This window comes from Ixodes scapularis, unplaced genomic scaffold (assembly GCF_016920785.2).
Source record: "Ixodes scapularis isolate PalLabHiFi unplaced genomic scaffold, ASM1692078v2 PGA_scaffold3__209_contigs__length_174095766, whole genome shotgun sequence".
In the NCBI taxonomy this organism is placed as follows: domain Eukaryota; kingdom Metazoa; phylum Arthropoda; class Arachnida; order Ixodida; family Ixodidae; genus Ixodes; species Ixodes scapularis.
Window position 1 is genome coordinate 134,102,729 of NW_024609868.1, and position 26,640 is coordinate 134,129,368.

The 26,640-nt window shown below is 43.2% G+C and overlaps 1 protein-coding gene across 1 annotated transcript in view; it reads left to right on the forward strand.

Annotated features, from left to right (window-relative positions):
* Positions 1 to 1,419: 1,419 nt before the first annotated feature.
* Positions 1,420 to 26,640, forward strand: part of LOC115327804 (acyl-CoA ligase sidI-like) — a 43,917-nt gene continuing 18,696 nt past the window's right edge. Inside the window, 5 exon segments of the mRNA XM_042292888.1 lie at positions 1,420 to 1,698; positions 16,212 to 16,303; positions 19,670 to 19,746; positions 21,112 to 21,219; positions 23,544 to 23,689. Coding sequence (XP_042148822.1) covers positions 1,496 to 1,698; positions 16,212 to 16,303; positions 19,670 to 19,746; positions 21,112 to 21,219; positions 23,544 to 23,689 — 626 coding nt within the window. The 5' untranslated portion in view covers positions 1,420 to 1,495.

Below are 26,640 nucleotides of genomic sequence, written 5' to 3' on the forward strand. Positions count from 1 at the left end.
CTCGTGTCGATGCAGGTTAGCAAAAATTAATGCATCTATGTTTTGAAATGGCGATACCTGCGTGTCCTGCTGCTGTGGCAAAGCAGTGCTTTCTTGTTATCTGTCTGATTGTGCAAAGTTGCTCCTATTACTTTTGGGAGACGTTGCGTCTAATACGGGCCCTTGACGGAAGCCCAGGAACAACTTATGTTGCACAGCCAAGCTATTCTATTCCAACTCCACGCGGGACAGACTGTGATTCTGAATAAGGTAAAGATAGTCCAAACCAGTCAGAAAATTTTAAATGAAAAAGTATGACATGTGATGACGAGACTCAAGACTGTCAAGGCTAATTTGGCTCTGTCGCCTCAGTTAAAGCTTGATATGGACAATTGTAAGATTTCCACATGTCGGTTGGCTCCACAAGTCAAAATCCTGTCTTCGCAATGTGATGATCTAAAAAGTCAATCTCGGAGGTCAATTGTGATTTTTCATAAAATAGTTGACTCCATCGGCGAGACATGGTCCATCTTGGCTGCTAAATTTGTCTCACTTTGTGAGGAGGTTCTTACTGAGGAGATGGATTCTTCGTGCTTGGAACGTACTCATAGGATGGGTGTATCTAGACCGAAACATGACGGAGCTTTAGTTGCGAACTTTGTAGCGTTTAGGCGGAAACAAAATGTTTCATTCCTGGGCTCCGAGATTGAGAACACTGGTTCTCACTTAGAGAATATTTTTTACTTAAGGTAGTCAATGAACGTAAAATTCTAAAATTTCCAGACATCAAATACTTCCAAGTTTCAGCTAGGTATATTCGTCTACATATTGATAATCAGTCTTATTATGTTCATATCGTCTCTCAGTCCGTAAAAAGTAATTCTACTTAAGTAATCAAAGAGGCCTAGACTTAAGCCTACATCACTTTTTAATAATAATTTAACTCTAAATGTTAATTGTAAAGGCATTTGAGATCGAACCAATTACCTTGTTTCTCTAATGTCGATTGCTAACCTAGCATTGTTATTGAGACGGAATATTGACTCGAAGAGTCTACCTCGGGTATGGAAGTTTATCCGCCGCATTTCGTTCTATATTCTAAAGAGTACGTATTCTATATTAGAGTACGTGCTAGTATTTACACTCGCGTGGTTAACTCTTTAGGCCACCTCGTTATAAAAAGAGACTCTTGCTTTGAATTTGTAATTCCAAAAGGTCAAGCAGACCTTTAGCATTACTAAACTTATTTTCGTTCACTACATACCTTACCATCCCAGTTACACATAAATAGTTTCACATAGGCTTTGAACTCTACAGATTCGGCCGCTTTGCTTTATCTGCAAGGCGGTAAAAACAAGGCGGACTGTACAAATTAACTACTAGTAAATTTAGAGTTAACTTTAGTAGCTTACCGTACAAATTGCTAGTTAGCAACATATCCTGATGTTTTGTCCCCCCTTGAATAATGTCCTCTTCCGGTGATTTAAGAAAACAATAAGAAAAGAATGAGAATGAAATGTGTATTTTTTTTAATTGTCGTAACGAACCAAACGACCGTTCTCGTTTTCAGCGAGAATCCATCTGCCTATCTTCAGAATTGATCTACGGTCACGGAAGAACGATGGGCGTGCTGGCTGCCACTATGTTTGGTTCCACGACAGTGATGCCGGGTACGGTCTTCCAACCCGAAACGGTCCTGGAAGCCATCACAAAGCACAGGTGACACTAGTCTTACATGATTTTTTTTTTCTTTTCCTGTGTATCTTTTCTCTTACTGCGCACGGATTGCGGTAATGGGGCTCTATTCAAGCTTAGGACGCATGCTCTCGGGATTCGACGCGATTATTAACAATAACAAGCTCACTCTCAGTTTTTTTGTGCCGATTGCCATACCTGTCTGACACCACAGTTTCTATAAACCTGTTTGAATCTCAGGCCGTCCTCCTGGAAAGGCAGATTATCTCATTATTCCGTGTTCAATAAACTCCATCAAGTTGAGGAGCTTAAGCCTTATAAAATCGCATCTTCATATACACTGTACCTCGTTGTAAAAGTCCACATTTGCGGCGTTTAAGGTTCAATATTTAATTATTTTTTTATTTATTTATGGTTTCCGGAGTTCGTTTGACACGGCATTGAATAAGGGATTGGAGAACCAAGATATAAAAAGTTTAAAAACTTAGTAAAGCGCAAAATACGAAATTCGTGCTTACCAAACTATACAAATATATTGATTACAAAATACAGATGGCAATACAACCACAAATACAAATGCGAATACTCTGTGAAACACAAGGTAACTGGTACTATATTTAGTAATCTTCAAGGTCAAATACAGATGTCAATTCAAGTACAATGTAAATACCCGAAAAACAAGATAATAAGTACTCTAATTATCACTTGAAAATATCAGAAACGCTAGTATAATGTTAAATAGCTAAGAGCTCTTTGAAATGACCGGTATTTCGGAGAGTGGCTACGGGACCCGGTTATCCGTTCCATTTGGAGATCACCAGAAGGATCGATGAGATGGCGTATGAAAGGGTCAATGCATAGATGGGTTCAAGTTTTACATGAGGTTTACAACAGTAGCATCTTGAAAAAAAAAAGGAACTTGTGGGAGCAAAAGTGTGTTTTTAGGTTTTGGGTTATGGCAGTAAATTTTATACACTAAAGTTAGCGAAGATATTCACGCGAATGACAATTGATAAGGTGGCGAAAACTGAAACAAAACTAAACGTTTAATGGAGAAAAGTTGTGCCAAAAAAAAAAAGAGAAAACAGAAGATAACCGCAGGGCGTCGCGGGCGTCGAAGTCGGCGTAACAGCAGGATCGAACGCTGAGGCGAGACTGACTCCGGCTCGCCACGCAGATCACCTTATGTACCCGCGTGGGTTCCTGAAACATTCGGCCGCAGAACGTATGGCGCGTAGAACATTTGTAACTCGATCAGACGAGAAGGTTTTCGATACGACAAGAACGCCAAGTAGAAAGAAAAATAAAACAACATCCCGCTCTCTGGAATCGAAACTGAATCCTCCGCGCAACAGCCAAGCACGGTAACCAATCGGCCGCGCGCGTGGCACTGTTTTAGGCCGAACTGTTAACTTCATAATATTTTCTCGTTCCCGCAACTTCGTGATGCTGGTATAGGGTGAATAGCCGGAAAATATAAATCTAACGGCTCTGTCCTAAACTTTTTCAAATTTTATAATATGCGATATTGCTATAGGGACCCGGTATATGAAGGGTAATCAAGTTTGGACCGCATTAATGATTCAAATGCTTACTGCTTACTATTGGGGTGCCCATCTCAAAGTCCTATTCCTTTGAGGTTGTAAGGGGGATCTGGGTTTTCCATAATTGATCGTCTGTAATATGTCCACCGAGTTATTTATAGGGTGTAGTTTTCTCAAAGAAAGTGCTGTTAATGCTGTAATAATTAGTAGAAGTAATAAAAATCGAGGAAATGATACCACTCTACATTTATCTCAATTAAGGGTATTCTAACATTGATCGCACCGAAGGACGATTCTCGGGAAGATGTTACGTAGTTATATATGGTCTTTGCTATTTATAATGGTATGGTAAATGACACAGTCGTCTGCAAAAATGAGAATGGTGGATATAACTGAGGCGGGGCTATAGTTAATGAAGACTAGGAAAATCAGAGGTCGCAATACGCTGCCTTGAGAAACGGCTGATGTAACGTTACATCTTGTTGATGGAGCGTCCTTTACAATAACGTGTTGTGGACGATCAGTAAGAAGCACTGAAGTCCAGTTTATGATATACTGATGAATATTAAAAATGCGCAGTTTCTTACTAAAATATATGTGAAAGTTTAAGGCTGGTTCTTTAATGTGGTGTTCGCATAATATTATGACGTAATCATTCGAGGTTATTTCCACGTGCGTAACAGGGTTGGCAACGTATACGTCTCATGCACCTATAAGCGGGCTCGAATACCACCGACGGCTTTTATTTTACGATGCTTTGCTCCGTTGGGAAGATATGTCGCAGGGTCTTCAAGTTCTTCTGTTCAAGTTTTGAAATCTAGAACGTGTATAAAAGCAGCTTCACCAAGTCAGTCTCCCGGGAGCAATTCTTCCTGCTGCTTCCCCAATATAGACGACAGTTATTTTTTTTAATTTTACTTGCACACGCTCACTGAATTAGACGAATAGGTTCTCTCGAATGTATCATTTCGTCATCCGTCGTTTGTGACATTGTTTGACGGAAAACATATTACAGCGAGGGTTTCAGAGAAGGTTGGCACAATTCATGTTTGTGAGAAGTACGCTCGGAACAGCTGAAAGGTTCTCGACTTGAGGGCGGCTGAATACCAGTCAGGCCGCTCAGACAGATTTTTATCCTTATCTCCCACCATATTTACACGGCAGAATAAACTAATATTATTAATATTATCAGTTATTATTATTGTTTTCTCCGCAAAGGATCTACTTATAAAATTCAGAACGTTCGGTATACTTACCTCCTTAATTGCATATATATACATAAATTATACATACCGACTAAAAGGTAAGGTTTGAAACAAAAACAAATTGAGGGTGTTATTGAAAACAACTAAACCAGCGTATGGTACAAAAATATAAAGCCTGCGCCCAATATCGGGAAAGCTTTCCCCTTTTTAAAAAGACACTGGACTGAAACAACGTTTTTTCTAAAGAGCATAAATGGGGCATGTATATTTCTGTTATTTTTCCACCGAAAGAAAAAAATCTTTCACGACATATTTACACCCTTAGACGCAATTCAGATGGAGGCTACGGCCCTCTCTAAGCCCCGCCCACAAATAAGTTGCTCCGCCCATTACAACTGGATTGCCTTGGCTGCTCAGCCGGACGCGCTAACAAGCCTGGTGCCTCCTTTTGCGACATCCGGCACGTCTAGTCCGGCTTCCGACAGCGCCTGCTTGTCATGCGAACAGAGGCGCGGCAGCTTCCGGCATCGTCTGCCTATTTTACCACCGTCTATCGTCGTCTGCCATGACGCGGACATGAACGCTGCCCGTCGGAGTCCGTTTTCGCCTTAGTCCGCCTGTTATTCCGCCCCCGTCTGAAAACGTTTACAACGGTGGCAAGACTCGACGACGAAAGCGACGTTCTAGCGTTCCATCATGCGCAAGCGACGGTCCCATACAGGTGTCTGTCAGCGTCTGTTGATGTGCGCTAAAAATCGAGTGAGTTGATGAAAAAAGCAACAAAATAAACATGCAGTCATTTCAACCTTGGGTTTCTTATTGTTTTCGCATGTCATCTGCGAGCATTATGAGATAGCGTAATGAAGCACAATTAAAACTCGACTTAAGATTATTCGTTTTGGGAAGCCCGGTGCACTGGAAACCTTTGGAGTTACTTAATTTTTGAGGCGAAATGCCGGAAACATACCTGGACTAACTTGATACGAGCCGAATATCCGCTTCACTCCAGCCAAATGGCTCGTAAATTCCTACCTCTGCAGGTACTTCCTCGGTACTGAAAATATGGTCGCACTCATAGCGGTTGGAAAATTCAAAGAGCAGCCGGGCCGCTTTTGAGGGAACCAACATCTTTATTGAGCCTCAACACACGCAAAGAATGAAATCAAGCCAGACCGATAAAAATATTTGGTGTGGGACGCTAGGTTTAGGCCAGACCCGCCACGAAAACAATTATCCGCACACCACTTCAGAAGGCGCATACTTGCGACAGTTGTTATCTGCAAACTACGTCGTTTGAGGAGATGTTCCTCTAAACACCTCAGTCAACCCAAAACAACTCGAACTCATAAAATTTGACCAGCCCAACATACGCTCGTTCAGCGTTTACGTTTCGAGCCAAAGCGCGAGAAGCAATCTCATAATACATCACCGAATAAGGACTCTATGTTAATTATTTGATTTTAAAACATAAAAATAGTCAAATAATATAGTATTACAGAAGGATATACAAATTTAAAACCAACCTTTCACACGTCAATCATCTCTCCAGCCCATAAGAGATGCAAGCACCTTGTAAGCATGGAGCGGGACTTAGCGGGCTGCGACGTCATACTTTTGCACCTCAATTGCGTTTAGTGGCGTCAATATCGCTCGAAAAACATTATTTATTGTAGTAAGTTTTTTTTCAATATACTTCTTTCTTAAAACACAAACATTTTTTTTTTCACTACAGTGTTCCTTTAGGTAGGATGTCGCAGTACCTTACAGCCTTGCTCCCAACATCCTATCGCGACCAGCGTGCCCCAGGCAGAATTTTTACTTCTCCTGCAAATGTTCTGTTGGGCTGGCCCAAACTGATGCCCACTGTAGCTGCCATAGCTCCCGAACACGGCCCGATGAAGTTCGCTATACTCTAATAAACACACCAGTCTTTGCATGCGAAGAAATTTAAGCGTTACACATAGCATCGCCAATGCTGGCTTTCTTCAACCAATTCTCTGTAACAAAAATGTATACAGATTGCTTTAAAATGCGGACTGTGTGCGGCTTCATTTTAATAGCAGTGAACCAAATGGCGTCCGGAGGCTCATGCCTCAAGAGTACTCACAGGTTTATGACGAGGTACGGTCAAATAAAAAAAGGAGCGTGAAGGCACTAATGGTTATAGGAAATTTCATCACTTCATTAATGGCAAGAAATTCGTCATAGAAACAGATCAAAAACAATTATTATTTACTTCTAAACAAATTTGGGAGACATGCTACCAAGATTTTAGCGTTCCCTCATTCGCTGCAGGAAGTATAATTATGAGTACCAGTATGTTCCTCGTAAACAATTGCTCCTGGAAGACACATATTCAAGAGCGCCACTTAAAAGAAGTATAGTTGCCTAGAATAACGACTACGGCGCTGAAGTACTTGGAGTGGCTGCTCTGTCAAAACTGTGAGAGGTGATTTATGCGCCTCTTAATCTTTTTCTCACATAGGTGACCATGGTAAATGGCATCCTTTTGAAAGGATCAAAGAGTGTTATCCTCAAATCTCTCCGGAAAGAATTTCTTACAAGAGTGCACGAAGGACACCTAGCCAAATATGGGAACGTGCGGTAGCAAACTACTGGCGGCATGCCAGAAGGTCATATCTTGTAGTTTACGACGGATACGTAAATTTCCCAAAAGTTAAACTTTTCCCAGGCGCAACGGCGAGCGCCGAGGTTCAAGAACTTTCAAGTATATATGCTAGTCACAGAATTTTTTTGACGCAGCTCCAAACTTGCCTTCGCTCTAACGGCAAGTTTGGGCGCATTTATTCCTGTGCAGGATTTCTCTAATCGAACGGCCTAGTCAAAAACGTTGGGCAAGTTGTGGTACGATTACTCAAGAAAACAAACATCGCAAACAAAGATTTATTTCGGGTTAGCTAAACTCCACATTCTAAAAATTAGGGGACAGAAAGTAGCCTATCATTTTTTTATGGGTCCCCTGATCCTTTACACAATACGTGACTTTACACTCAGGCACCACGAGCATGTTGCACAACATAAACAGACAAAGACAATTTACAATGCCTGCAATCTCAGCACCCTGTAAAACTTGTTAGCGTATGGCACGCATGCGGTTGTGCTACGAACTCTCGTGTCGTGAGCTTGGATGCACAAGTATTCCACAAGATCACCATTCATGTTGCGTGCAAGTTCCAAAACAAATAGGTCGCATTCTCTTCTAACCTCTCAATGCTTCGACGCTCATGACAGGCCAGACGGCAGCGAAGACTCCAACGCTGAATTACCAACTTCACCTGTGGCAGCACGACTGAATAAAATTAGCTCAGCAGCAGCACCAGCAAGTTCGACTTGCGCTGAACCTCACGTGACAGCAAGAACAAAAAAAGGATTTCTGTTCGCACCTTCGTGCATTTGAAAAAACCGTCGCGGCACTTGGGATGAAAACAAATTAATCATATTCATTATGTCTGTATGCTTGATTTTGAGGAATTTTAGAAAACCAAAAGCGTTGTGTATGGGGTTAAACTAATGATCGAGACTTTTACCGTATTAAAAGAAAATGAAGTTCGGTGGATAGTTCCCCTCTAGTCCTATCTGCTATGCGTTGGACCTTATAGAAACTCAGCGCTAGAGAGAGACAGATTAGTCGGTGCAGGGTTTTGGCAGCAAGAATATGCTTAGAAATCAAAACCGAATCACATCTCTAAGATTACAATTAGAACTAATTAAAATAAAATGCGCGTGTGAAGGTGTCTTACTTCACCGCTGGCTATTGCCAGCGAGGCTCGACGGAATCGCAAGCTGTTCCAGCTTTTGACCTTCTCCATTCTGCGCTGTTCAGGCCCCCCTGTCCCCGGTCACATTCACGAAAATTGAAACTTCATGTGGCGCACAATTTCTAGCTCTAAGGTGCTACCAACACTTCACCTTAGACGACTCGCTTAAGCTGCGCTGAGCCAAAGAGGAGGAGCGGTTATGCTGACAATTAGTTGTTAGCAAGGATGGAGTCAACGATAGCCAAGCTTCTCAAGCAACATGACAACACCATGATACAGTTCTTGAAATGACGTCTTAACTCAGTGTCGATAAAAAAAAATAAAAAAAAACCGTAATGCCTTGCGTTTGTAACTCCGCCCAATTTCATGGAGGGGTGATTGTTTTGCCGCATTAGGACAGTAGGAATCAGCCATATGCCGTGACAAAGCTACATGACGCACACATAGCGACACTGTTAGCGCGAACATGACATCGGCGCATTTTCGCATTTTACTTCTAAATTGTATTCGCGAGCACAAACTTTTTTCGCTTACATTATTCAACTAACAGAGATCTTTCCGCAGCAATAACTTGGATGGCATCCCTTAATTTCGAAGAAAAAAACTGAAAAAACTTGCGATCGTTTGTTCGCCCTAACAGTGTCGCGCTCTGTACCTAATAGAAACAGGCACGGAGGTCTGAATATAATATGTGAGATTATGGATAGTCTTTGCACATACTTTCTTTGCAACAGTGTAGTAACCAACTTCATAAAAGGGCGGTGGTCTGGTCTAAGATCACTATGCGAATCACTGCCATCCAGTTGTGCGAGTCGTGTTGCATTTCAAGTTCGGCTTTCAGTGTTCGATTGGTATTTTCACCGTACCGTTGACCGTGGAGCTATCGTTTGGATGGGCCACGGTTCAATGAGATTCGGGAGTTCTTCGAACCGTCTAGATTCAAACTCTCCCTTGGTTAGTTGATAGTTGTTGATTTTTGTTTTTATAATAACTAAATGCAGGGTGACATGTGCAAAAGAAACATGCGGAAAACAGACATAAAAAGAAAACACAACAAACGTAACTACAAACCAGAGAGGTATTTCGGAATAGTGTGGCTTTAAGCACACGCCAAACCTATATTATGATGAGTTTCCGACGCAAGTTCCAAACGCCGATGTTGCTTCGCAAGCCTATATATTAATCAAACAGTTACACACAAACGTTTGGTCAAACTAGGTTATGTTTGTGTCTAACAGACTATGCTTTATTGATTGACAAATACGGATGAAGGCAAAACTGCACATTTTTCTTAACAACAGTGCGCAGAATACTAATGAGATAAATTTTTTTGCCAAACTGCTAACTCACACAAACCTCATATGATATATAACTTCGTTACTGGGGACAAGAAACAAAATTCATTATACGCACACATCAGCGTTTTGTTGCTGCGCATCTCTAAGCACATAAATGAACAAGATAGCATTCGGTTTCCAAAATGTGTCAGTATACTCAAACATTGCCAGGATATTCGTTCTGTGTGCACCCAGCGTGGTTGATTGAGTGCAGTAACGCGTATTTTGCCTAAAAAAACAGTTTCAAAATGTTTTTCTCTGTGATGATGTGAATGTAAGAGCCCCTGGACCAACAAGACATAATTAAAAATACTAAGGAACTGAATTTAACGAAAAGAAACGATCAGTTCAAGAATATTTGGATAAAACAGTGCTTTCCAAAAGCTTGTACATTGTGACGCATCAAAGGTATAATATTGTCACGCTCCGCTCCGAACAAGCGCGTCCATGGCCGACCGGTTACAGTGCTTGGCTTCCACACAAAGGGCCACGGTTAATTTCCTGGCAGAGGGAGCTATATTTTTTTATTTTTTGTAAATGTCGCCTTCCGGTAAATTCGACAACACTGTTGCTAATTTGAAGTTAGAATGCTCTACGCGCCAAACCTTTTATGCCAATTGTTCCAGAAGCACCCTCGTGTACAGAAGAGGCTCCGCGTGGCGAGCCGGGGTCATTCTAGCCCGAGCGCTCAATCCAGCTGTTTCGCCGCCATCAACGCCTGCGACGCAAGACTTTCTATATTGTTTTTGACACAAGTTCACCCAATTCAACGCTTAGTTGGCTTCACCTTTCGTTGCCTCTTAAATTGTAAATAGTGACATTTTGGTGGAGGTACTGGGTGTCGCATTCTGTGCCCGCTAAGCGTATCCCTCCGAAGACACCCAGGCGAAGTAAGGTGCTCAGCACCGGAAGGCTACCCTTCACAGAAAACGCAGACGCCCGAGCAAGCCGCCGTGCCAAAGGGCAACTTCCGGACTTTGGTCCCCTGCCGCAGAAGCCAAAGAAGAAGCCCGCAACGATGACTACCCCACTCGTTCTCATCCTGCCCGTCACTCCCCGCACTCCGACGCCCTTTCACGGCGAAGTCCAGGAGGATGTAGAGGACTGGCTGCAACATTAAGGACGTGTAGCCCACCACAACGGATGGACGGCTGAGCAGCGCCTTTAGAACCTCTAGTTCTCACTTGAGGGCACCGCGAGGCACTGGTTTGAGAACCACGAAGCTTCATTTTATTCGCGGGAGGCATGCGCCAGCGAATTAAAGAGGACTTTCATTAACCAGCAGTGAGTGGAGGACCTCCTTAAAACAAGGATGCAAGGTTGCAACGAAAGCGTGACAAGCTTTGGTGAGGATGTCTTGCGCCTAAGTGCACGAGCCAATCCGGAGGCCGCCGAGTAAAAAAAGCTTCACGCCCTCATGCGTGGCCTGAAGAGAGACATCTTCAGAGGCCTAGTACGCAACTCTCCTACGACTGTCGATGGTTTTGTAACCAAAGCCACCAATACCGAACGTGCCCTGACGGCCCGAGTAAGTCACTACGACTGACGCGCCGGCGCGCCTACTGCTCCAACCGTCGCAGCTTCCCGTCTGAACTTGAACGATATCGGTGTCAACAGCCTTCAAACGATCATCCGGGATATCGTCCGGGAAGAGCTTTCTAAGATCTTACCTGTTGCAGCCCGCCCATCTTCACTCTCACTCGCGGAGGTCGTCCGAGGTGAGGCTTACCGAGCCTTCCAGTCTGAGACTCTTGTCACCGCAGCAGCACAGGAGGAGCCCGCTCTAAGGTACCCGCAATGATCCGACGAACACCACCAGCCCCGCGTCCGTACATGGCGCCACCTGACGTGAACCTGGCGAGCCGCAGTATCCCCGACTTCAGGAAGATCGGGCGCACATTCGCCCAAAAAGAGTGTGGCAAGGAAGACTGACGTGTGGCGGACGGCTGACAGACGACAGCTGTGCTACCGCTGCGGTGAGGCTGACCACGTTTACCGGAGGTGCATATGCCACCAAATGTGCCTACCAGGGTTTCTGCCGAACGATCCTCGGCCGGAATGCGGCGAACAGTTTTACGACATCAAGAAATACCTCCTTCGCCCTCCGTCACCAGCGCCGACCGCACCCACAAGGCTCCCGTTGTCCATCCTTCGCTACTTTCTGCATCGCCTTTCCGTCATTCGCACCGGGACAGCCTATCCCTTTATTTCGTCGGAAAAACTGAGTGCGGCAACGCCTGGAGGTGGTGTTGCCATAGACGACCGAAGTAAAAAGCCTCCAAGAATGACAAAGCAGTCTCACTCTCCCGACGACACGTATCGCTACGACGCTAATGCAACGGTGCCTAACAAACTAAACGTTGTTATTGACGGGTACGACGCATAGGCGCCCGAGGACACCAGAGCAGCCTACTCAGTCTTGAGTGGGAGGTCCACTGGCCGCCTGCACAAAGTGACAACGCCCCGTGGGATGGATTTTAAATACAAACCTCAGAGGGGCACCCTATCACACCAGTCAGAGATGCAGTGCTCGCGTCGAGATTCACAGTGAGACGTGCCCTGAGAAGTTTGGCGTTCCGCAGACTGTCAAGGCACATTATCCTCGGAATGGACTTTCTCTGCGAATATGGCGCCGCGATCGGCATCGGGGCAAACCAGTTGCGAAAGCGAAAGCCTGTTTTGCGAAAGCCTGTTCTTCCGCCGGTAGAGCCGAACACGACGACAACCGCGAACGGAGTTATTGCCGACCATGTGACCCTATCTCCGCGGTCGAGTGTTTTTGTAACTGTCATAAGCGACGCCGCCGTGTGCAGTGAAGTTCTTCTGGAAAACAGTGTTCAACTGCTCCTTGAAAAAGGACTTGGCATCTCATGAGGCGTAACAGATCTCCAAGAAGGACGTACAACTGTTCTCGTGACGAACTTTCGATAGAAGCCGCAGCACCTAACGAAGGGTAAGACCGTGGGTGACGTCGATGAACTTCAAGCGCCATTCATGATCAAAGCAATCTCTGAGGAAACTTTGTCGTCACAGCACAAGAGCACATAGCAAAATGGACAATTGGCGAGTTGGTGAACGTTCATCATAACTTGCAGTGCGACTGGGACAAGGACAGACAGAGGAGAAAACCCAGAAGAAGCGCTGAACTAGCAACTGATTCTATTGAAATGAAAAAATACGTCTGATTCATGCCTGTACAACCAGCAGCAGCATCATGTGTATTTTGTTCGTTTCAATCGAGTCATTTTCTAGCTCAACGCTTGTCCTGAATTTTCTCCTCTCTGTGCTATTGTCCTGGTAGCGCTGCAAGTTGTGATGAACAAGAGCACGTCGCCGCCGCAGCTCGACTTCGACCGCGAGCTTCCAGCTTCAAAGCGCCGGCAACTGGTTCATCTCCTCGCTGAATACGGTGACTGTTTTCTCACGTCGCCGCAAGTTCGCCAATTACCAGTGGTGACACATCGTATTTTTACCCACAGCGCCGTGCAACCAATTCACCAGTCGCCGTAAAGTGTCTCTTTGAAAGAGAGGAAGGGCATCAAAAAAGTCGTTCAGAAAATACTCCATGATGACATCATCCAGCCGCCTAGCAGCTAGTCTATCAGCTTCACCTGTCGTGCTCGTAAGGAAGAAGGACGAAACCCTGAGATTCTGCGTGAACTATCGTCAACTCACTCCTGCGAAGAAAAGACGTCTACCCACTCCCCGCATCTACGATACTCATGACCGCTTGCGCCATTCCCGATACTTTTCATCGATGAACTTGAAGAGTGGCAACTGGCAGATGGAGGTTGACGAACGGGACCGGGAGAACACTGTATTCGTCACGCACGACGGACTTTACCTCACGACACAGCAGACGACGGAACCGACGAAGCCCAGTTAATGGACCAACGAGCAGAGTAGGCTCGACAACTCGCCATACTCCGACTTCAGGAAAAACAACGTGCTAACGCCCACCGGTACAGCCTTAGTCGCCGCAACGTCCACTCTCCCTACGGAGACAACGTATGGGTGTGGATACCAATTCGCCGTCACGGTCTCAGTAAGAAATTCCTGGAACGGTACTTCGGACCCTACAGGTAATTTGCCGACTCGGAGATCTGAGCTACGAACTGATGCCCGACGGCACAAGAACGTCCTCACGCCGCCCATCAATAACTGAATTCGTCTACGTCGTGCGCCTGAAATCGTTCTACGCTCGATAAGACTGTGAACTGTGATCCCGTATGAGGCTCGATAGGACCGTGTTTTACAAGCGTCCGTAGTTTCCCCTTCTTTTGTTTCGTTTGCTTTATTTAGCTTACGTGCATCGAGACAGTGCTCTTTTTAAAGGGGGGAGTAATTCCACACGCGACTCCGAACAAGCGCGTTCGTGGCCGAAAGGCTATTGTGCTTGTCTCCCACGCAAAGGGCCACGGTTTGTTTCCTGGGAGGAGGCACCTTTTTGTTATTTTGGTAAATGTCGCGTTCTGATAAATTCGAGAAATGTGTTGCTTATTTGAGGTTAGAATCTTTTACACGCGGAACCTTCTATGCCGATTGAACCTGAATCAGTCGCGTGTAAAAAAGGAGCTGCGCGTGGCGAGCCGGAGTCAGTCTTGCCCCAGCGTTCAATCCTGCTGTTTCGCCGTGATCGACACCTGCGACGCTAACCTTTTCTACTTTGTTTTTGGCGCAAGTTTGCCCCATTAAACGGTTACTTGGCTTTAGCTTTCGTCACCTCATCAATTTTCCTTCGTGACAAAATATAGCCCTGCGACTTTACCCTCCTTCCAGACGCTACATCTATTTCGAATTAAGTTCAGTCTGAGAGAACCAGCTCGGCAAGAAACCATAGCAAAACACAATGAAAGGATGCTAGAAAGAATAACTGTAACTATTGACGAAAATGAGCTGGCCTTTTAGCTCAGTGTCTCCATCAGACTTGTAAATGTTAATAAAAGGTAAGGAATTACATTTCTATGTCCTCAATGCTAAAGTGTAACTAATTACTCTTACAATTACTGTTCCATAAAATTAAGTGACCGTAACTTCAAGAAGTAATGCCTTCCTTTCGCGGCGTTACTTTTACTTTGCGTCCTGGTTCAAGCAAACTAGAACGTTATTATGCAGTCCCAAACGGACGTAGCACAGGTCGGCCGTAGGCCGCCCCACAGCTCACTGTTCTTGAGCTAGATGTCAGGTGAGGCAACGGCAGCGCAGCCTTCCACCACTGTGGCAACCAACGACAGTCGAGCCGGGATTCTATGATTTAGCATTGTTACTAAAACATGTAAGAAGTTGACTTCAGCTATATTTTTTCTTAATTGTTGCTTTACTGAGACTATAGAACAACGCAATATGATAATCGACAAAATACGCATTCTACCCTCCACGTCCTTTAATATTGAGAAAAAACAAAAACAAAACTCTTAAAATATTTATCTCGGTCACAAAAACTGATGCACAAAAAGATGCTAGGGATGTGGGCAACCCGGAGATTTTAGAATTATAGATGCGATGGCACAGGACGAAATAAACATTTGTATTTACAATACACTAAAACAACAGGCGCGCACAGATCCGTACTCAAATGCACGTGCACGTCAAAGTTTTTTGTTGTTTTTAATAGTTCAACGTTTTTTTTTGTTTTGTTTTTTGGGAAGGGAAGGGAGGGGGGGGGGAGATGCCTCTTATTGTTTGCAACGAGAGTCCGGTCTTTAGATCAGTGTGTTCCCTCCTTCCTTGAGGGCGACCAAAATGCCACTTGAGAGAACCAAGTCAAAGGAAAACAAAAAAGAAAAATCAAACGTGATGTTCGGCTACGTAAAGCAAAGATTTGGGCGTATGAAGACCGCGAGGCCTTGCGTTTTGTAATTACAGGTGGCAATGTGATTCCGGCAGGGCTCATCTTTAAAAAAATATTTATTTTATATTAGAAGCGTCTTTTTTTTGTATTTAAAAATTTATATTTTTTTTCCTCCGTTAATGAAAGCAAAAATGTAACAAATTACAATATTTCCCTTACCTGAATAAGTGTGTGAATTCCTTCACACTAAAATATATATAAATTATATAACAAAATTACTGATAAATGCAAGGGATAACATGCAATTTTTTTTTATCTTGTAATGTGCAGACTCGGAAGGTATTATATTGCGCGCGGCAATATAATAACTGCCGAGTCTGCATTACAGTAGATTTCACTGCTTTTTTAAGCAAACGGAAAGCCTAAGGATAAAACAGCTTTCGTAATGTATCCTCTTATTATATACTATTACGACATACGTTATACATATTTTCCAAGTCTCAGGTTTATTCTGGAGTTAGTCCTTCAGTTCGCCTGATTGTTATGTCCTTCAGCGTTACACCTTGTTGCCCTTGAACCTTTACTGCACTTTCCAGATGCTCCCCTCCCGTGTTAAGAGACCCGTTTCGGCTTTGCGTTGTGATGTGTTCTCAGGCAGTCTAAAAGTAGGCCTGAAAGACTTTGTGTTGATGAGGCTAAGATATCATTACTGGTCAACAGACCAGTGTTTCACCCAGTGTCAGTTATGAGGCACCAGCGCGGAGCTGTAATCCTAGCGCGTCAAGAAGATACTCAAACTCGACAGGAAAGCGAAAACTTCACTTTGATCGTTTATGATTTGCTAGCCTAATTGGAAAAAAAAATTCATTTCGGTGTTCCAGATGCACGGTCGTCTCTGGTGCGCCAAGTATGTTCTATGGTCTGCTGGGTAAGCTTGAAGAAGGTCCGTACGACGTTTCTTCTATTAAAAAAGGTATAAACGTTTACTTTTATTCACTAGGGTGAATTTGTCTAACAACACCTATACTTCGGCTCACCTTAACCCTGAATGCAATGAAAACTATGATTGCTTAAAACACGCGCCAGGTTACAGCCTCCATTGATGATCTTTCCTTGTCTCCCCGAGATTCCTATTCACAAAAATGGGAGTCTAAAAGCCTCCACACATGCCATTAGTGGGAGCGGGAACACAGTAGAATCAATTATGGCAAAGAGATCTCCTGCTGTCAGTCATTGAGAGACGTAGACGAATTAAAAGTAAACTAACTGGGGGTTGCTTAGGGCGGCGCCCGTGCAGAGCTGACTAAAAGCGTCTATAAGCGTGAGATTCTTGCGGCTGATGGCGCTTCTGCTCAACTCTTCTGAAGTTCGTGGAGCTGGAACTAAAATAAAAGTTACACACCCGTGCTTGTACCCTTTTAGGTAATAATTGAGAAAAAAAATCTTAAGCACATGTGACGAGAGCCGTCCTAATATCGTATCGATATCGGAACATGCGAAACTTCATGCACGGCTTCTTTAGACAATAAAGCTGATATAGTGGATGCTCCTTGCAGAATGGGCTGTGTTCAAAACATGTCCAAAAGTTTTATATTTCTAAAAATTTCTTGCCGTTTTTTTTTTTTTTTTAATGCGGTGGTCTCTGTTTCACGAATTGTTTTTTGGTGTGTAGCTCGGCTACTTTTCCGCCGTTTATTTTTTTATTTATTTACTTAGTTTGAGCTACACATTATGTGCCGTTTTTCGTTAAACTAATATTGTAAGATTCAAAGGGGTGCAGTGTTTCTATCGTGTTTTGCTATCAGACAACATCGAAATAGTATCGCATTTTGATTTTAAGTATGATCACTTAGAGTTGCGTTGACGATTTTCTTAAGTGTGGGCGTAGTGTGTGCCATAACGACAGAACAGCGCAGGACAGAACAGCACGTGGAATTGCAATAAAATAATAAACTACCAGTGTCCTATATAATATTGAAACTCTGCTCCTGTTCTAGCACCGCTGTTAAACGTTTTCACAAGAAGGTCCATGTGGCATGTCTCAAACGCGTATTTATTTCATTGCAAGCGCGTGTACCATCGCGGACAATATTAGTCGCGTCAATGCTTGATCCTGTTTTGGGTATACCTTCCGTTTCCTGAAAACCTTTGGTTCAAACTGTTTCATAGAACGCGAAGATTATATACCAATAGTTGAACTCTGCGACAAATTGAGAAATAAATATTTCTGTGAATGGCCAAAGCGGAAAAATGCCTGAAGTTGTGCTCTTTCCCTTTTTGTCGACGGGGTACAGTACTATTTTGCAACGAGGGAACGTTGAATCTCAAGGCATACTGACTTCAGGGTACATTATTCTACTTTGTATACGGTGTTTGTTTATTCATGGTTGTAGGGTTGTATTGTTTCCTCTGTTCGACTGACATCACTGGCTATTTCGTACACCGGGTGTTTCAACAAATAATTTTTAAAAAACTAAAATTAGGGTGGCTAAGGAAAAAAAATAAACCCTTTCCGGGAAAAACTGGCAATCAAAGCGGAAGTCAGGGATTTGAAAAAAAGAAACTTAATTGCGAGCCAATTTACTCAAATTTACTAGCAATTCTTTTAATGACTGGCGATCGTTCTAATTAGAACCCTGCTCAGAATAATGAAAACCTACTATATCAACTCATTTTAGAAAAACATTCGCAATCTGCCATTTACAGCACTTGAAAAATATATAAAAACTCAATTTTAACATTCTAGGTTTCTGTGTAATTGTAGCGCATTCTTGCGTCAGCGGTACTGTCGCCCGGTGACCGAGGCATCCGACGCATGTACGCAGTATTTATTTCCATCCTGCGAGGGAGCCGAGGCGGAACCTCCTTGCAGCGCAGCGTGGGGGCAGGGCCACTGGCGAATGGCCCCTGACAGGCGGCTGCAACCCCAAAACGCGTCTTAATTCAGCGTTCTTTTTTGTTGTTGTTTAAGTCCATAAATTGCTGTTTCTGTCTTGTACCTTTCAACCATTGATTGGTTAGTGGTTTTAATAATGTCCGGCTAGTTTCTAATAGGAACCACGAGTTTATGTCACTCATTAAAAATTTAATTTGTAAATTAAAAATATATGAAGCTAATTAACGTGTTTATTTTAATCGCTGAAATTAATTGTAGGTAGCAGTTTGTTTGGGAAGGGCTTGTTTCTACCACCTTATTTGCGTCGATTTTTGAAAGTCTTCGTTGAAAGACTTGGTATAGCTGTCACAATCACCACAATGTTAAAGTCACGAGCGCGTGTGCGCCATTCGAAGCCGAGCGTTGCTGGAAAACGGCGAATGTTTTTCACCTGAATATCAATTATGTGAAACACAGAAACGGATAAGAGCACTCACTGGCGTAAGTTTGGAGCAGAAGGCACGATTTAGGATTTGTGTCTTACGTTCACGCCACATTGCTCGGTGCTACAAGAGCGAGACTTTTCGATTAAGCACTTCATGGGGACTTATTTTATACTAATAAAAGGCTAGAGAGTTTGCCTCTTCTGACTCTTCTGGTTTAAAATATGCATACCCTGGATAAGATAAAAAAACAAAATCAGCATGCAGCGCCCTCAAGTCAAAGTTTGTATTTTGTATAAGAACTTGCCAATCTCAAGCTGCTTACAATCAAAAGATCATTACCTGAAGCCGTTCTGTCCGTCTTCGCAGACGCTTTACACAGAACGTGCTTTCAAAACACTTCTGTAATAGATTCTACGAACCATTTGAAGGCAGTGACGCCTCCCTCTTCCACACGGTTTTCGTAGACATTCATTGCAGTCTGGAATTTTTTATTAACGATCTCATTAAAGTGCGAAGCATATCCCAGTTCCACTCACCTTTCGTTCCTACTTAAAGCCTCTGGCAATTTATTTGCTTGTTTATTTATTTATTTATTTATTTATTTACTTATTTGTTTATATATATATTTATTTATTTATTTATGCAATACCCACAGCGCCAAAATTAGGCATTACAGTGGGGGGATATGCATACAAAAGGAGCATACAATGTCAGTCAGACCTCTGCTCCACGGCAGATGAATAATTCAAACTAAACCTCATAAACCACGCAAAAAAAAATCTTATAAACAAAACATATAAACATAGCTTATAAACCACGCAAGTAAATGCAAGGTGATATAAATAACTCAAGCTAGATTTAATCTGACAGGAAAAAAAAGTTGCGGCTTCACTGAAGCTGCAAGAGTCAATGTTGGAATACAATATGTTTCCCTTTCATTCCGCCCGCTTCTAGCCTGCAACTATCACTGTTCACCTAACACATTAACGCATCTTGTCGTCTTCAATTTCTTTTGCAGGAGTTGTGACTTCGGCTGCGTGTACTTCTGACCTTGTGGAAAAGATGAGAACGAAGCTGAACGCCCACAAATTATATGTGCGTGAACTATCATGGAGCGGTTCTTTTTATTATGGGATTTTTTCTAGTTTCATATGCACTAAGAACGTTTACGCTCTCAAGGGTGTAAAGAGCCTGTTCCAGTCTTTCTACCGAGGTTGCACCGTTCCGACACATTTTCATGAGTGACCCATTTAAATTGCAAAAGAGGGTGCTGCTGTATTCACACGATTTATATTTTGGGTTGTGTGGAAAGGGTGTCTCAGAGCCTGCTATTGTGAAGTGAAAGGTACAGCCTTTTAGTCGTGTTCGACCTTGAAGAGCAGGTGTAGCGTGGGTTGTTTTAGAGGCAATGTCAAAAAGTTGTGCATGTATGCACTTTTTTAGAGCGTATCCCTTAGGCGCCCGTTTCCGCGTTTCGCGCCGTCGCCGTAGGCATAACCGCCCCGCTATATTTAGAGAGAAATTGGATTTGTTTTGAGATCACGTGACGTTAATTTTCCTGCTAAATTCAGTGTAGAAACTTAATTTATTCGTTGGGGACGTGGCATGATGCCATGTGACGTCATTTTCCCCGCTAAATTTAGCGAGGAAACTAAATTGGTGTTGAGGTCACGTGACCCCAATTTCTGCGCTAATTTGAGCTACAAAAACTTCCCCTGCTAAGTTTAGAGGTTTAAGTTTCCCCGATAAATTTAATAAGCAAATTGACGTCACGTGACCTCAACACATATTCAATATCCCCGCTAAATTTAGCGCAAAAAATGACGTCCTATGACTTCGTGTCACGTCACTCATGAACAAGTTCAGCGCGAGAAGGAGAGGAGAAGGAAAGAAGAGGAGGACAAGGAGGAGGGGGGAGGGGGGGAGGAGGAGTTGAGGGGGGCGGAGCAGAAAAATGAGCATAACCATCCCTCCGTACCCTCCCCCCTCCTCCTCAAGAGCTGCGCTCTAGTTTCGCGTTACAGAGATTTTTAAACGTCTTTCATTTTTTTAGCTGGAGATACTTTTCTTGAAAACATATATTGTCTTTTACGTGTATAATTGATAGTAACAAAACGTGATTATAACCTTCGTAATTGCACGACAGTCACATGGAAATGAGCGTCCTTGAATCGTCGAGTATATAGGTGCTGGAGATGTCACCGAAGTCGTGAATCTTGGCTCGTCTGTCACCTAATGCGTCTCTAATGGCCTTTTTTGCGCATGTGAGAACTGCGTGTCGTGCTTGATGCTCGTTAACCTGTGGTTCATTAAGACCTCAAGATTTGAACTTCGGAGTGTTCACTGGCAGTCTAAGGTTGTTCCTGTGGCACCTTTAGGCTGTTAGCTATGGGACAAAAGGGTGTGCAAAATATCCGTACAATATTTCCACTTGAATCTACCGATGGTGCGACCTTTCAGACAGTATACGGTTCTGCCGAGTGCAGTCCGGTCGTCAGCAGCACGAGCCCTGATGAACCGACGGATCGCTGGATACGGACGATTGGAACACCGCTACCTCACCTTGAGGTTAGTACGCATCGGTCTCTGATCACTTTCAGCAGCTGATAGCCAAGAGTCGCTTTCCCATTTTACTATCATTCCGAACTTTCATGGAAACTGTCAAATATTCCACAAAGCTTTGCGCTGGAGCCTGCCTGAAAGAAGACATACATTGGCGGCAAAACATCCAGCCGCTCGTACCACGCGTCAAAAGGATGGCCGAGATCGGTCATCCCTCTCTCGCGTGAATTTGATCGGGCATGCGTCTCGTGCTTAAAGAGAATGAGTGCAGGAGCGAGCGGGCTATAAATACGGCGCAATATACCTTGCAATGAGAAGGGCATCTCAACAACTTGAAAAAAAAAATAAACACAACAAATCTGTCGGGCTACGTATGAAAAATTAAAACAAAAACTGCGCAGTTGACGGAAGGTGCATGCTCCATTAAAACGGATGCCTGAGATGTCGCTTTTTTATTTGATTTTTATGTACCTTAAGTGTCAGCAAACACACTTTTCGCTTTATTTCAAGAGAACATATTGAGAACAAGCGGGCAAAACGCATTAAAATATAGCGAACCATGCGCTATCATTGGATTACATATAATAAACTAAAAAAAAAAACGAAACGCAAAGTTCACAATTAGCAGGTGAACTTCGACATGGCACAAGGCAGATGCCATTTTCGAGACCCTTTCAGGTTGTGGGCATCATTTTGAAAGTCAACATCTTCATAATATCAGGTTGGACAGCATTGAGTGCACTCAAGCTTGGGCACTAATCGCAGGACAAATGTATCACGACGGTATTTATAATATGCTTTGTGGATATCTATTCCTCTGTCGGGATACCATTTTCTACAACTACCTTTATGTTCGCACCCAAATATATTTTCATGCGTATTCCTGCTATCGCAACAAAATCAGGGGCCGTTGTATTTCATTGCAATTTTCGAGGAAATGTTGCAATCTAAAAAAGAAAAAAACAATAAACGCTGACTTCTTTTTTTTTTTTTAAGAGTGAATTGGTTTTGGGAGGGGGGAAGCTTAGGCTTCCCCCTTCACAAAACAAACAGACGGAAGCTTGAGAAACTGATTCGTGAGTTTCGTTGCCAAAAACAAAAAAAAAACTTTTTATTTTTTTTAATACCGTTTGCAAATGGAACGAGCGACCTCCCTGCGTGACCGGTGTTGTCTTCTTGCTACATTCATAGCGCAAATTATGAATATTTCTTCGTTAGAATAGACAACTTCCAAAGAATAAACTGCTTACTCCTTTTACTGAATTTGCTTTGTGTATTTGTTTGCTTAGCTGTCTTGTTTTATTGTTTGCCTGTACCACGCCTTGGCCTTCAAGGCTTGGACGGTAGTATCTTCAAAGTGAAGAAATAAATAAAAATTCGTCCGAGATATATGCACTGAGGGGGCTCGCCTGCTTTTGCTTCTTAAAACTTGCTCCAATTCATTGTTTCTATACGCAATATTACCTGAAAGATAGAAGGGCAGATGCACTAAGTAGCTTCTGCAAGTTTTCTTCGCTCAGGTACGAAAAAAACAGATCCGAACTTAACGATCACACACTAAATTGACAAAAGAAAATGATCCCGCTCAAAATGTCCAGCACAAAATAGTTTAGGAAAGATTTACTCAAAAGCGAATTCGGACAAAAAACACGCTTGCTCTTAGCTAATCTGTCAATTTCGCGTATTTATACGATAAAACGTAGCCTGTAAAAAAGTTAGTATTACCAAGCGTTCGTATTTGAAACTAATGTAAGTTTCATTGGGATAATATGGATTCCTAAAAAAAACATTCATGAGATGTACACAGGTTCTGGAGGATTTTAATTGTGTATATAAATTGCAAGCTTGAAATGTATGCTTGGGAACGTATCGTTTGATGGCATTCGAGCCATGTGGCCACCATATAACAGAAAAACTTTAGGGGTCTATTGGAAAAGACCCGGCACTACTGTTGCTGGAAGCTTAAGGTACGCCGGACGAGGACTCTTAAGGTTTACGCCTCTTGTCTCCTTGACTCGTTCCTAGAATATATCGCCAATCTTATTAAGTTTGGAGTAAAATTTTCGGAGCTTGCCCCGCAAAGTATTTTTGCAGCTGTCAGTAAATATTGTGGTTTTCCAAGAATATGTAACGATATGCTTAAATGTAGTACAAGAAACATCGTTCGCCTGTTAAGTATTCTTCACAAGCTGCACGAGAGCTACTGCTGACGACGGTTCCGTGGCACGACGTCGACTGCTTTTTCTTTTTTCGGGACCGTTCAACTTTAGCACTCAAAGTCCTTCAACGATAGATTGTCATAAAACAGATGACGTCTTTCATCACTGCAGGTGAAGGTTGTGGACACCGAAGGCAGGATAGTTCCTGTGAACACAAAGGGAGAGTTGTGCACCCGAGGCCCCCATGTCTTTAAAGGGTACCTCAACGATGACGCCAAGACTAACGAAGCCATCAGAGAGAACTGGTACCACACAGGGTAAGAAAGACAGCCACGTTGGCCTCAGTGCCGACAGTTTTGATAAATAGAAAGGTTTGTATGCCGGAAAGAGCTGAGACAAAAAGCGGGACGCAACGTAGGATAAGGCGTACTTTCATATAACTTTTGTAAGACGACGCAACAAAGCATTGCTAACTGCACGTGCACAAGGGAAGGGCACACAGATATAAACGGGGCTACTTCTGCGGTGCTTCACTGAAGACTACCACAAAACGCGACAGAATTTCCACGTTTTATTATGAACACCATACTTCGCATGTTTAATAGAGACGAAACTTGTCCACCCCCTTAGCCGTCATTTTTGGCAGAACGATTCCACCTTTCTGCTTAGCCGTGTTGTTAGCCGTTTTCTTGTGTTGTTAGTCGTGTTGTAAGCGGCCTTTTTTTTTTTTTTTTTTTTTTTTTGCTAGACATTGGAAATGACTACCAAACACTTTCAGCAAGCGTATGCCTTCTATCGTAGAACGAATTAATGGACGGATGATATTAGCTGCGTCATGTGAATTGGGCGGTAGCTTGAGCCATTTTACCTAGAAATAATATCCCTTTCCTTTACATTTTTTTTTATAAATTACGTCTCGTTAAATGTACCACCACATCAATTTTGCATATAATCGCGCTTCTCGGAACCGTCCTTAACAATTCGGTAGGCTACTTTTTTGGGGATTACAATATTTTATACTTTCGTTCATCCTTCCTCTCGAGCAAAACCAAGGACTCTAGTACCATTTTAAAGAGGACATAACGAGTCCCCGCAGGTTTCTCCTGAAATTGAGCTTTTTTTGTTTATAACATTCCCTAAATTGGTAAATAAATTTCCCATCAATTCTCAGGCTCCTGTTCCTTTCTGATGTCCTGGTATTTGTAACCTGTACAATGCGAAAGCCGAGTTTTTCGCATTCTTCACTCACAGATATTACAATCTGATTATCTTAGCTTCTTTACCACTGACCTAGTCTACCTTAGACCATGACTAATGTGTACGTATTTGAATGTCTGCTTTTGGGATTGGCTCGTTCATTCCCTGCTTTTTTTATATACTGGCGATTTCATCTGAATTGACGCAGTAAATTATGTCTCATGAAGTTTTGAAAAGAATATATATGCTGGGCAAATTCTTCTTTGTAGGACGAAATTGAAAACCGCTTGAGCGTTACATTTATAGTTTTCGACTTTTTGAGCTCTAAAGGACCAAAGACAGATGGCCATCTTGCTGATCGTCACAGGTCGCGTTACGCTAGCCTAACTGCATATGCTCCTAAAGCCGTGCATGTGCAGTGAAGTATAAACCGCATGCAAGCGATTTGGCGAGTAACGAGACAGCGACGGCGACGAGGACCCGCTGACACTCGGTCAGTCACACGTTGAGGCAAACCGCATGAAAGCGACGGGAGCAAGCGACCAAGGTGAAGAGCGACGTTTTCTAGAAATTCACAAACCGAGCAACGCGACCACCGACTGTTAGAAATCTTCGTCACTCGTTGCTGACTCTCATCACTTGTCGCCGTCAATCGTCCTGTTGCTCGCTAAATCCCTTACGTGCGGTTCAGACTTTACTCTAGCGAAGCCAAGCGCTCCCTGGTCCATTCAGTTTCGTTGAGCACTGCACAGTCAAGTGCACGTCAATGTCACCGACGCCTCAGTCATGCAGCAGGGTTGTCTGGCGTTTTTACGTTGAATGTTGTTTTTATCTTGGTGTCTTTCTCTTGCGCATGGTATGGCTCCCAGGAACTGCCTGCTAAAATAGAAGGCGCGAACAAAACCCACAAAGCCCGGCAACTGTACAAAATACAAGACATCTATTCCTTCCTGAAGAAAGATTTGTGAGGGGTTTAGAGAAACTTCGCAACGTTTCGCTTAGGCTCCATCCGTTTTGTTATGAAGGGGCGTGTTCAGATAAGGCCACCCGTTTGAAAAAGACTATTTACCGGAATTTAATTTCCAATAAACTATTATTTTACTGGATTATAAGAAGCTTTTCTCTTCCGGTAAAGCCGAAATTTACCGGAATGTCACCGGATTTTTTTATCGGAATGTCACCGGACGTTTTTAACCGAATATTCACTAATTTTTTACCGGAATTGTATTTCCAGTAAAAAATCGATTTTACTGGATTATGGGACATTTTTCACTTCCAGTAAAGCCGTATTCACCGAAACTTAACGTGTTTTTATTTTTCTTTCGGACGTCAACTAAAGAAACCTGTGAACCGTGGGTGGTGTCTGTTTGCCAGATGCTGCAGCGATTCGGTAATAATTAAAGTGGTTAGTTCATATAGACATTGCGTGTCCATGTATTTATTTAGCAGGGTCGATACGAGTGAAACGATTTGCACAGCTGTAGACAAAAGCAATCAGACCAAATAGGAACAACCGAGTTCTTTGTCGCCAAAGATATCTTTCAATGTACTCACAATGCCGCTGGGTAAATTCCTAGACGCACGGTAGTTCAACTAATAAAACCGCGCAGGTGCACCACACGGACACACACACACGTTATCTGTCAGTAACACGTTTAGCGAAAACCACGAGCGCGCGGAACGAACATTCGCCACCGTTGAGTAATCACGGGCACAGATCACGATGTCGTCCCTGATTTTGTCGCCGAATTTGATAACATCAAATTTGTTGAATTAAAACGAAAGAAACACACAAGAGGACGAAACAGACGACACAGCAACGTTGAGGCAAACCGCATGAAAGCGACGGGAGCAAGCGACCAAGGTGAAGAGCGACGTTTTCTAGAAATTCACAAACCGAGCAACGCGACCCCCGACTGTTAGAAATCTTCGTCGCTCGTCGCTGACTCTCATCACTTGTCGCCGTCAATCGTCCTGTTGCTCGCTAAATCCCTTACGTGCGGTTCAGACTTTACTCTAGCGAAGCCAAGCGCTCCACTGGTCCATTCAGTTTCGTTGAGCACTGCACAGT